General features: G+C 38.0%; 1 protein-coding gene across 1 annotated transcript in view; it reads left to right on the top strand.

Moving 5' to 3' along the window:
- The window catches only part of polr3b (polymerase (RNA) III (DNA directed) polypeptide B), a 34,468-nt gene that overhangs the window by 10,296 nt on the left and 12,412 nt on the right, over nucleotides 1–11,760 (top strand). Inside the window, exons 14-21 of the mRNA XM_015403246.1 lie at nucleotides 516–716; nucleotides 2,158–2,320; nucleotides 5,514–5,667; nucleotides 5,764–5,838; nucleotides 7,515–7,613; nucleotides 7,774–7,901; nucleotides 9,873–10,082; nucleotides 10,174–10,332. Coding sequence (XP_015258732.1) covers nucleotides 516–716; nucleotides 2,158–2,320; nucleotides 5,514–5,667; nucleotides 5,764–5,838; nucleotides 7,515–7,613; nucleotides 7,774–7,901; nucleotides 9,873–10,082; nucleotides 10,174–10,332 — 1,189 coding nt within the window. The remainder of the gene's footprint in view (nucleotides 1–515; nucleotides 717–2,157; nucleotides 2,321–5,513; nucleotides 5,668–5,763; nucleotides 5,839–7,514; nucleotides 7,614–7,773; nucleotides 7,902–9,872; nucleotides 10,083–10,173; nucleotides 10,333–11,760) is intronic.

The following is an 11,760-nucleotide window of genomic DNA, read 5'->3' as shown; positions in this document are numbered from 1 at the left end:
AAAAGAATACTTTACCTATGATATTTCAGTAGGAGAAAAAAACATATAGTAAAAATCTGATCCCCTTTGAACCTCACAAATAAAACAAAAGAACAAGGAGCAGAGAGAGCAGGTAAGCGTGGCATATATCCCACCTGTTTATGAAAACAAAGGAAGAAAAGCTTCGATAAACTTCACAGATCTCTCACTGAGAATCACATATAAACCGTCCCACGGGGTTTATTTCTGTTTCTTTTCTTTAGAGGCAGATTTCATGTTTTCAATATAGGTATAGGAGCATTCTCTATCTGTTCTGGTTTGAGATGCTGCACAGACTCCTTAAGTGGGGCTTTGTTTATTAACATCTTTGTGCTTAAGATGCTAAAAATTGTTAAATTGGCCTCTTCACTCAGTAACAGAATCCACAATTAGGATTATTATCAGCTGGACCCGGTATCATTTAATCATCATCAGGTTTGCTGAAGCGTCTCTGCTGTGAGCCGTCATTGACGTTTGGATGCGTTTCCCTTCGTTAGGGCAACTGGTCTCTGAAGAGGTTCAAGATGGACCGTCAAGGTGTCACCCAGGTCTTGTCCCGTCTCTCCTACATCTCAGCACTGGGCATGATGACCAGGATCTCCTCCCAGTTTGAGAAAACCAGGAAGGTCAGCGGGCCGCGATCGCTGCAGCCGTCCCAGTGGGGAATGCTGTGTCCATCCGATACACCTGAGGGAGAGGTAAGAAAACTGAACAAGTGATTGAAGAACTCAGACCATTTTCAGTAGACGTACCTTAGCCTCCAATCCCTTCACAGATATATTTTACTCCTGATCGCTGATTGTTAGCACTGCAGCCTGGGGTTAATTCAGGCTGGGGCCTTTTTGTCAGGATGCTTAAGGTTTTTTTCTGACATACTTAAATATAAATTGCAGTTTCTCCTTGATTGTCTTATTCCACTGGCAAAGTTTTCCACTTACCTGCTCAATTTAAGAAAGAAAAATGCACGGGGCAAGAAAAACTTACTTGCATTTAAATTTTTTGCAATGCATTTAGATAGGAAAATCTCTTGAAACTTAAAGACATATGGAGGATGTTCTTTTTCCAGGTGGATCATCAAAATAAGTGATCCTCCTAATTGTCAATCATTCTGGTGATAAGTTTATGTACCGTAAGGCCATCCTACATGCCAGTCCCCATTTTCCTTTACTGATGGTGAGTCTGACATGGTGGAAAAGTTTCAAATCTTTTGGAAAGTTTGTATGAGCGATGCAAACAGCAACTTTTAAGCAGAGCATAATCAAGGAGAAGTGGGCTTGTGCATGCTCTTGAACGGGTTTAATAGGCGTCCCCTCTGGGGAGCGGGTACAGGGATGTGCATGTGCATTTTTTTTTTTTTTTATTGCGAAATTCTCCACTATACCTTTTAAGGTCTCATTTACAAGAAAGACCAGTTTTACTAAACCTAACAGTTGACAATATAAAAATGGTAACAATGCACAGTAAAAACAAATAAGTTCAGAATACATACATTATTGAAATCATTATAAAGAAGTGCAGATATATATAAATGTATTCCCCAAGCCTTTCAATAAACAGTGTGTGTGTGTGTGTTTTTTGTTTTTTTTACTGTGGCTAAAAAGAAAACAAAAAATCTAATCTTTTGCAAAAGTCAGAAAGGCTTTCATGCAATGGAAAAGTCCTAGCTGGAGCCTGATTGATGAAAACTCTGTTTTTTCACTAATTAAGTGTCTCAGAGACACTTAATTAGTGAAAAAACAGCAGTTTGAAAAACTAGACGTTGTGTGTTGAAGTTTTTTTCTTTGGGTTGGTACCTCAGCATTGAGTCCTTCCTTCGCTATTTCCAGCTGCTTTAGGTAATAAAGTGAGTGTTACTGACTACCACAATTTTTTTTTTCTTATTTTAGTATTTTTTTAAGCCATTTAGAATGTAGTTTTGTGTCATTTTTTGTGACACAGAGTAAATACACCATTATTTGTGGTTGTGCAGAGTCATATTAAAAAACCCTTCTTGTTCTCCCTGCTGCCATAAACCTGTAAATGATGTTATTAACAGATTATCTCTGATTGATTAACATATTTTTCAGATATCTTCCTTGATTATTTGTTTAGAAACCTCTTTTTTTCTTTTTCCTGTGCGTTTGATGTTTTGCTCCTCAGGCCTGCGGTCTGGTGAAGAACCTGGCTCTCATGACGCACATCACAACAGACATGGAGGACGGGCCGATCATCAAGCTGGCTTTCAACCTCGGCGTCGAGGACGTCAACCTGCTGTGTGGAGAGGAGCTGTCCTACCCTAGTGTCTTCCTCGTCTTCCTCAACGGTAAAACCTCTTCTGAGTAACTCCCTAAACCAGTAAAGACATACTGAATAAACTCTAGCAGCTGTTGCTTTAGATCCTTTGAAAAGGACCTCTAATCCGGATGTGTTTAAATGCATAGCTTATGAACATAAAGCACATTCTTTGTTGTTTAGTTTAGTGGTTTTGTGTTTTGCATGGAGGCTGATAAGTCTTTCATTTCATGGCAGTAGTAGGTGTTGTTCTTGTGTCAAAACTTGCCCCTTTAATTACTGTATTTGTTTGTCTTCGCTCTGATAATGGTCGAATTACATTGGCCGCCATACTGTTTAATTAGTTAGTAGCAGCAGGTGTCAAAGCCCTTCAGAGTGTGTTCCCTCACACAGAGGCAGAGCACAGACCTTCCTCTGTTCTCCACTCGTTTGTCTGTCAGAACTGATATGAACCAAACCCAGCAGGCAGTCGGAGCTCTGCTTTCTCCCCGATTGCAGCATGTTAGCTTTCCTCTATAGGTCTAGTTTTGGATTGGAACATTGCATTTCTTTCTTCTCTGCTTCTACGCAAGCAGACTTTTTTGCAATCTTTTTTTTAGTGGTTTTGATCAATATTTCTTAGGCTTTCAGGTGGTCTTCATGGAAATAACTAAGATTTAAGGAAGCACTTTTAAGGTGGATCCTTGGCTTTTTTTTTTTTTTTCCCATACCGAGGTGTTTAAAAGTAAACCTCTCTTCCATAGGGAGATCATATTTCAGCGTTTAGCTGCTTCACAAACTTCCTAACATTTATAAAGGTTTATTTCCAAACATTAAGGATTTGCTCTTTGATTGTCCCGAAGACGTTTAACGGTAGAAGAAATCTCTACTTTCAGTGCCAAATTCCATTTGAAAAGAAGGATTTTTCTGCATTCAGTGAAAGGAAACCTCATTTCTTCCCACACCATGTTTAAGCAAGCCCTTCAAAAAGACAAATGAGTTAATTCTCTTTCTGATCTTAATGTGAATTTGTGCCCAAACAAACATAATATAAATGAAAAAGTCAAACATAATAAAACAATGTAACTATAGTTATTCTTTTACCTTATTATAATCTATTAATAAACTTGTAATAGTCCGATTAATGTGCAATAGTAATGCATATGATGCAGTTCAACTTTAGTTTCTAAAACAAAACAATCATAGATATAATTATATGTTGACAGTCTGTTTGTTGTTAGTCCATACCTGTACAGGGTTCCTGCGGATCCTTAAAAAGCCTTAATTGGTATTAAAATGTCTTAAATCAGTCTTTCATAGGTCTTAAAATTGTGACTACATCATATATAGGATATTTTTTTTGTCATCCATATCAAACATTAAAATAATTGACAATAATTGTTTTACATTTACTGAACGGCTCGCTGTAACCATTACAGGTTCCGTCCCGATGTCGGAGCTAATAAAAGCAATGTTGTGGCCTGACCTTGGGGCGATGCGCCACTATCTTTTTATCTGGACAAGTTGGGGGAGTGTAAATTCAATAAAAAATTGCTATCCAGCTAAGAGTAAAACCACTACCAGGGAATGTATATGAGGCATGATGGGAATCCAGGCAGTGGAGTCAGACATGCAAAGCGTGAAACACAAAGCATCAGAATCTAGTTACTGAGAAGCAGTCAGTATTTCTCAGTTCTGTTCCACCCTTATCTCTGAAATGCCTCCACAGCATCTCTGACATCAATAACAGCGGCAGTAGAACCAAATCTGTGGATGAAGTTTGCTGATACGCCTGCAATGAAAGCGGACGTATTAAGTAATGAAAAAAAAACAAAGTTTGTGAATTTAGTTCAGTAGTTGTTAAAATATATCTGTTATTTTTGTGTTTTTAACTTTCTTCCTATTTAGAATGTTTTTCAAAATTTGAAAATTTGTCGAAACCAGTTTTTTCTGGTGTTTTTTGTGATGTTGGTCTTAACCTTTTATTCCTAGTGGCATTAAAAAGACTTAAAGGTGGGCCTAGGAGGCAGATCTCCAGGCTCCTAAGCTTAGGTCTTAGGCTTTAGGTCCTTTAAGTTCTTACCTGAATTTGTTTTCCTTTTCTACTAAACCTGGGATTCCAGCATGTTTCTTCGGTTCCAGCCTTGTTGCAGCTTTTCTTTCATCCATTAATCCATGTTAGAGACTCATTGGTTTGATATCTTTTATATTAACATAATTGTTGCTAGCATGACACTAAAATCACTCTTTGTGGGCTGTTTCACCAGATCCCTACCTTACATCCCTACCTTAACTTTAGGATTTTATTCAGGCTGCCAGCATTTCTCTGAAGGGAAAAGCTCATTTAAAGCACCGTTCTTGCTCCAACTCATTTGACCAATTATTATATGCTTACCATATGCAACTTATGATGACAATTTTTTTTAAGTATTTGTGTACTTTGTTTTGTGACATAATGGTTGAAAAAAAACCCAGACATTTTCCAACTTTTGTTCCAAACAGTCATAACATAATATTCACATTATTTGGCTGTGCTTTACTCTGCAAATTAATATTTATCCTGCTGAAGTTCCACATGCTGTTTGTTTACTGGCTGCTAATCTTGACCAAAATGTTGATTTTTTTCCATGAAGTCCTACATTTGGAGCAACATTTCGTTTTGAAATGTTTCATTACTGGAATTTCAATTTTTTTAATTAAATGGCTAAAAAAAAACAACCTGTTGTAAAAGAGATAAAGCTAATTCTTCCTCACTCAAATCAGTTATAAAGCTAAATTCAATTCAGTGGATTTATATAACGGCAAATTACATCACATGTCATCTCAAGGCTCTTTACATAGAAAATTCAATTGGATTATACAGTCAGAGTGGTTAAAAGTTTTATACCGAGCATGCAAGCAGCGACAGTGGAGAGATAAAACTCTGTTTTAACAGAAAGAAACCTTCAGCAGAACCAGGCTCAGTGCCAATGCTGACTGGGGATTAAATGACAGAGAAGCAGATACAGTACAAAAGGAACGTAGAAGCACTGGTACATAAACTTTCTATGTCTGGGAAAGAAGCAGTAGATTGGCTCTGAAGGATGAACTCCTCCATTTGATTAATTTGATGTGTTTCATGTAAAGGGAAGGAAGCAGATGTTTTTATACATGCCACAAACTGACACATTTCAGAGTTGGTCTGTAACGTACTGGATCTGAAGCTGAAGCTGGCGTCCCTCCACCTTTCTCTCTGACCTTCACAGGTAACATTCTGGGCGTCATCAGAGACCATCCTAAGCTGGTTAAAACCTTCAGACTCATGCGGAGAGCAGGTTTCATCAATGAGTTTGTGTCCATCTCCACCAACGCGACAGATCGTTGCGTCTACATCTCATCTGATGGAGGAAGACTCTGCAGGTATGGTAACTTAAAACAAGTAAATGGGTGGTAAATGTTTAAAGACGTGGAGACTGTAATTCACTCATGTGCTGGTGTGCTTTACCTCCGCTAAAGGCCGTACATCATAGTGAAGAAGGGACAGCCCATGGTGAACAACAAACACATAGAGGATCTGGCTCAGGGCTACAGGTGAGTCAGGAGATTTTAATCCAAGCGGCTTCCACATAAGGATGTTCTTCTGTGTTGGTGAATTTTGGGGAAAGGTAAACTTGCTTTAGCTTCAGAAAACAGCATTTTTTTTTTTTTTTTTTTACATGAAAGGAAACCCATTACACTTTTAACTTTATGCAGAAAACTTGGTGGGGAAAGTTTGATTCAGGATTATTCTTATTTATTTACAATGATAACATCAAATTATTTACAGGACCTGTAGAGGCTAAAGGAATTATATCCAGAAAATATTCTGTAAAAGTTTAAAAAACAATCCACTGGACTTGGTTTCCAAGGTTTGAAGATGTTTCGCTTCTCCTCTCAATTCAATATCTGGATCTGCAGTGAGTTTGAGGCTTTATATGGACAAGGCCAGAAAATAGAAAATAGCTTTAATATAGTAAAGTTTGTTTTGCAAATCAATTAATCTGTTGATTTTACTTTATTTTTATCAATCAAATAATAATCAGATAGTCAAAGCCTCCTTAAACTAAAACGTTTCCACTTGAGGGGTTCTGAATAGAGCATATTGATACGCGAAAAACATTTTTATCTTAAATGCAAAATGTTTTTTCACAATCTTGGTATAATTACTGCTCTAAGTGGGATTTCTCTGTCAGTTAAAGGCATGTTTTAGAGTTTGTACTCCAGTTTACGATTAATCGATTACTAAATTAGTTAAAGATTATTTCAATAAACCGATTAATTGTTTCAGCCTGTCTTTAATGAATACTCTGTATGAGGAAATAAGGCAAAGTTGCACAAAATGCTGGAAACCTGCTGATCTAGGAGTGAATCCTTCATGACTGCATTCAATCTGCTGGTTTACCTTTAAAGGAAAACCTTTGAACCAATCTGTTAGTTTGCTTTTGTTAAAGCGACTTCTGTAAAGTGCATTGAGGGGATGTGTTGGGAATTGGCAGGCAAAAAAACAACAACAACAAAAAATCTAAAATAACCTGATTTAATTAGAAATATTGTTCATTGTCCAACAGTCTCGGAAATACAGAAAAGCAGTTTGTCCAGATGATCTGGGCCGTGATCACAGCATCTGTTTTTTTTTTTTTGTTTTTTTTTAAAGGAAAAGGCAGAAATTAAGTTTTTAGTGGACTCCTGTTGAAATTAATCCATCTAACAATCTTTAACATTGCAGTGGAAATTTAACTAATGTTCTAGCTTTTTTTTTTGCTGAATAAAAGCATAAATGTAAAATAAAATGAAAAAAAATGTAAACTCCACATCTAACTCTGTTGCTATATAATCATTTAACTAAAGAAAAATTGGAAACTTTGATCATAATGTTTAAAGCAGCTCAGAACCTCAACCTCTTATAGCCTGTTACAGCCTTCATTAACCAGTGTTGCCATCCCTCATTGTGTTGTATTTCTCCTAAATTACCCGACTTTTATGCATTTTCTGAACTGTTTTTTTGTTGTCGGCTTCTGTACATCACTTTAATTATCTGAACCCACATCTCTGATTTGCCCTGAAATCCAAGTCAACATATCAAACTGCTCCTGCGTTTCTATGTAGTGGTAAAATTTCTACTTTAAATAATTTTTCCCAGCAAGGGAAATATTTTAAGTTGTGTGTTAAGCTATGAAATGGTGATTTCTTAATTTTGTTTCTTAAATTTGTTTTATTTTTTTATCCAGAACATTTGAGGACTTTCTGCATGAAGGCCTCGTGGAGTACCTCGATGTGAACGAGGAGAACGACTGTCAGATCGCCCTTTATGAACACATGATCAGCAAGTAAGTGGAGCACGTCACAGATGAAATGTAAAAACACTACTGGGATAAATTAATTCACAAATCAATCCATATTACAAGCTGAGAGCGTTCCATAATTAATACAGCAGAACTCTGAGTATATTTTTTACTCACTGCTTGCATGCTCTCTTTATTTCTGCAGAGACACGACTCATTTAGAGATTGAGCCCTTCACGTTGCTCGGAGTTTGTGCCGGCCTCATTCCCTACCCCCACCACAACCAGTCACCCAGGAACACATACCAGTGCGCTATGGGCAAGCAGGCCATGGGTAAGAAACAGCTGCTGAACTGGTAGGCCAGGGTTCCTGCACAGCTGGAAAAGTTAACTTCCATGTTATGATAAGTATAGGAAAAAAATAACTATTCCATTCTGACTTCCTTGTTTCTTTTCTCCTTCTCTTTGGTTCTTCGTTTCTCTTTCATATCCTTTATTTCCTGTATCCTTGGTTTATTCTTGTCATTCCTGATCTCCTTCCTCCTTTCTGTTTGTCCTTTTTTGTCCATGTTCTTCCTTTCCATTTCTTATCACTCTACCATCTTTACGTAGTTCTCCCTCTAGTTCTCTTTCCTTCTATCAATCCTTTTCACTTTCTTCCCCAACATGTTCCTCCTTGTCATCTATCCTTCCATTATGTTCTTCCTCTTATCTCTCCATCCATTCTCAGTCTTTTACTTCATGACTGTTCTTCAATCCTCTGATCTTTTTTTGTCCTTCCTTTTCACTTCTTTCCTTTCCTCATTCCTTGCTAGTGTCCTTCTTACCCTTTTTAACATTCCTTTCCTATGGTTCTTATTCTTCTCAATCTCCTTCCTTCATTTGTTCCTTCAGTCCTTCCTTCATGTCCTCCTTCTGTTTTTCCCTTCTTCCCTTGTGTCCTCCCTACTTTTATCCTAACTCTTTACTATTGATTTTTCTTCTTTTTTTGTTCTGTCATGTATTCATTTGTTCATTACTTCCTTTTGTCTTCTTCTAATTTCTAAAGTTTCATTTCCAAATGATCGAAGGACCAAAAACTCCGGAAGGTTGAGGCTGGTAGAATCTGAAAGTGTTATATCTAAATGTGTAGGGACCCTGGTTGCCTCATGGCGTTCATCTGCACTTTATATACTCAAACATTCACACTAGCAGTATTTTAATCTTCCATGAAGAACATTTTTTTTCAATCTCTATCAAGTCTGGAAATATGAATGTTTTATTTGCATGATTTGAAATTAAAGACAGAAAAAAGGACATTAGAATAACAAACAGTGTGGATACCAGCAGCCCCCGAACTCTGCTCCCGCAGCACTTCTTGTCAGCATACATTTGTATGTGTGATTGAGTGTTTGTCAAATGTGTGTGCGTGTTGGTCAGAGTGTGTATGCACGCGGACATCAAACATGGGGCGCCTGCGTAGGTTCTCCATTGTGCTGTGTGTGCGGAGGCCCTTTCCCTGCCAGTCACCCAGAGTGTCATTAGCAATTCATTGTGTCTGCTCAGGCTTACTCGGGGGGTCAGTGTGCTCAGCTGCAAAAGCCCACAGAGTGTGCAACCGAAGCTCCTTGGTAACCAAAACTTCCCCAAACAGGACGGCTAACGTTCGTAAGAGCTGAAGTCACAGCCAACCCTCCCCTCCTCTTCACTGATTCACCTCCGCCCATCCATCGCTGCCCTCCCCCCCGCATCTTTACAAAAACACTGACTGGAACTATATTTGGCCCAATATCCTCTGTGTTGTCTGTTTTGTATGGACAGCCCTTTACATGTGCAAATCTGGTTGTGTGGCCTTAGCCTATTATCACAGACTCTGTGCTTGTAGGCTGATTGTGCAGTAATAGCATCTGACAAATGTCAAGGCTTCCAGGGAGGCCAGGCTTTACGCCATAACTCTCCCTCTGAGCTCTTTAGACGCAGGCTTAACCAGGCCCAGCATAACAGGAGAACTTTAGCTCTACCGTACTGTGAAAAAAGTATTAAACCACTACTTCTTTATGCTTGGGGTCCAAGCAGAAAAATGCTTCCTTATTGGGATTTCGAATAATATTTTCCCAGGCCCTTAAAGGATTTTCTTTAAAAATCTGGCAAAGAAATGAATATCATCATCTTCGTTCTCTATGTAAGGAATATTGTGTTTATGTAATTTAAAACATCTGCTGTTTCTGTATCAGTATAGTGTTAATCCTTTTATTGGCTTCTCGGAATCTGGAAATATGAATTATTTCAACCAGCTTTTAAACCTTCTGCTCTTATGCCCTTTCAGGAACTATTGGTTACAACCAGAGGAACCGTATCGATACCCTGATGTATCTGCTGGTGTATCCTCAGAGGCCGATGGTCAAAACGAAAACAATCGAGCTCATAGACTTTGAGAAGCTGCCTGCAGGTCAGAACGCCACTGTGGCTGTGATGAGTTACAGCGGCTACGATATCGAGGATGCTTTGGTCCTCAACAAGGCTTCGCTGGACAGAGGTGAGGCCCTCTCTGCTCTCAAACTGCTGCTGGTATTTCTACAGCGCCGCTAGAAACCAAAATCTCTTAACTTAATTTTTTTTCCTCTTAGGTTTTGGTCGCTGTCTTGTGTATAAAAATTCAAAGTGCACTCTGAGGCGTTACACCAACCAGACCTTTGACAAGGTGATGGGGCCTATGCTGGACGCTGCGACTCGTAAACCCTTATGGAGGCACAGCATCCTGGACGCTGACGGCATCTGCTCACCCGGTTAGTACCGACAGGCTGCTCCAGTTTATAAATATAGGTTCATAATATTTATGCTCATGTAGTAAATGTTGTAATGTGACTGAGGGGTAAACTTACAGTGAAGAAACGCTGTTGGAGACTTGATTGATTCTGGTTATGGTTTAATTTGTAACGCCAGGTGAGCAGAATTTAGTTAAAGGTATAGTGGAGGATGTTTTTTTTCCGTGTGCATTGTTAAAATAACTGTTCCTCCTAATTGTCAATCATTCTGGTAATATTTCCAAAAAGTAAAAAAATAAAAGTTAAAAGCTTCCCATCCAGGAAGCTTTCTCAGTTGAAAAAGTCTGGAATAGCATTTTGGCTCCAGGTTTATAGAGTGGCACAAACAAAAGCCTCATAATGGCTTAGAAAGCAAGCAAATTTAACAGGAAAAAAACTGGTCCACCCCTTAGTATGTTTGTAGTAGTTGGGAATTGAGAAAATGTCCTGGATGGGAAGAAAAATGTCTTCAAACTTGTAAAACTAAGTCCAGTGGTTATTTTTTTTGTTTTTAAACTTTTTTTTAGCTTTTTTGGAATTACTATAACCTGGATGATTGTGAATCTCCACCAGCATTCTGGTGATATGTTTACGTAAGGCTGTCCTACGTGCTCATTTTCACTTGTCGGTGGTGAGTCTGCCATAGTGGAAAAATGGCGAATCTTCTTTTGGAAAGTAAACTTGTATGAGCGATAAAAACAGCGACTTTTAAAAACAGCGTGCATGAGGAGAAACGGGGTCATGCATGTTCTCACAAACGTTTACTAGGCATTCCCTCTCTCGAGTGGAGAATGATGGTCTTTTCAGAATTATATACCTTTGAATATGAGAAGATGATACAAAAAAGTGTTTTTTTTGCCTGAACGTTTGCAGCACAATTTTACTGATATAACTTATATTTATTTAAATAAGCGTCTTAAACCATATTTCCATTCAGAAGTTTGTTTAAGGAGATTTTTTAAGGATTTCTGCTTAATTTTGGATAATCAACAGTCAATTTAACATTCGTTCTCACATATTTGCATCCTTGATAATATTAGATAAATTCCTTGAGCTCGTAATTTGCACTTGGGCCACATGATTTTGGAGCCAACAAATTTTTTGTTTAAATTTCGTAGTATTATCTCTGCCTGACAGATTTAGCAGATCGAGATTAAAAAGGTTCATGAATTGTTATTTTAGTCCCAGTGGCACTAACACAAAATGATTTCAGTGTTGATGAATAAAAGAGACAAATGTATTTTTGAAGTGATGTTCCCATAGATGGATTTAATTAATTTAAATGTTGCTAATTCAAAGGACATCATTAAACAGATAATTTTACTCTGGTTAACATGCAGTCATAGTGGGGTGTGCTTTGTAGATGTGTAATTCTGCCTATATTAAAGAAGATTCAGATTAAAGAAGATT

The sequence above is a fragment of the Cyprinodon variegatus genome, unplaced genomic scaffold, assembly GCF_000732505.1.
Source record: "Cyprinodon variegatus isolate N-32 unplaced genomic scaffold, C_variegatus-1.0 Scaffold35, whole genome shotgun sequence".
In the NCBI taxonomy this organism is placed as follows: domain Eukaryota; kingdom Metazoa; phylum Chordata; class Actinopteri; order Cyprinodontiformes; family Cyprinodontidae; genus Cyprinodon; species Cyprinodon variegatus.
The sequence above is the reverse complement of the archived record's forward strand: the minus strand, read 5'-3'. Positions and strand labels throughout refer to the sequence as shown.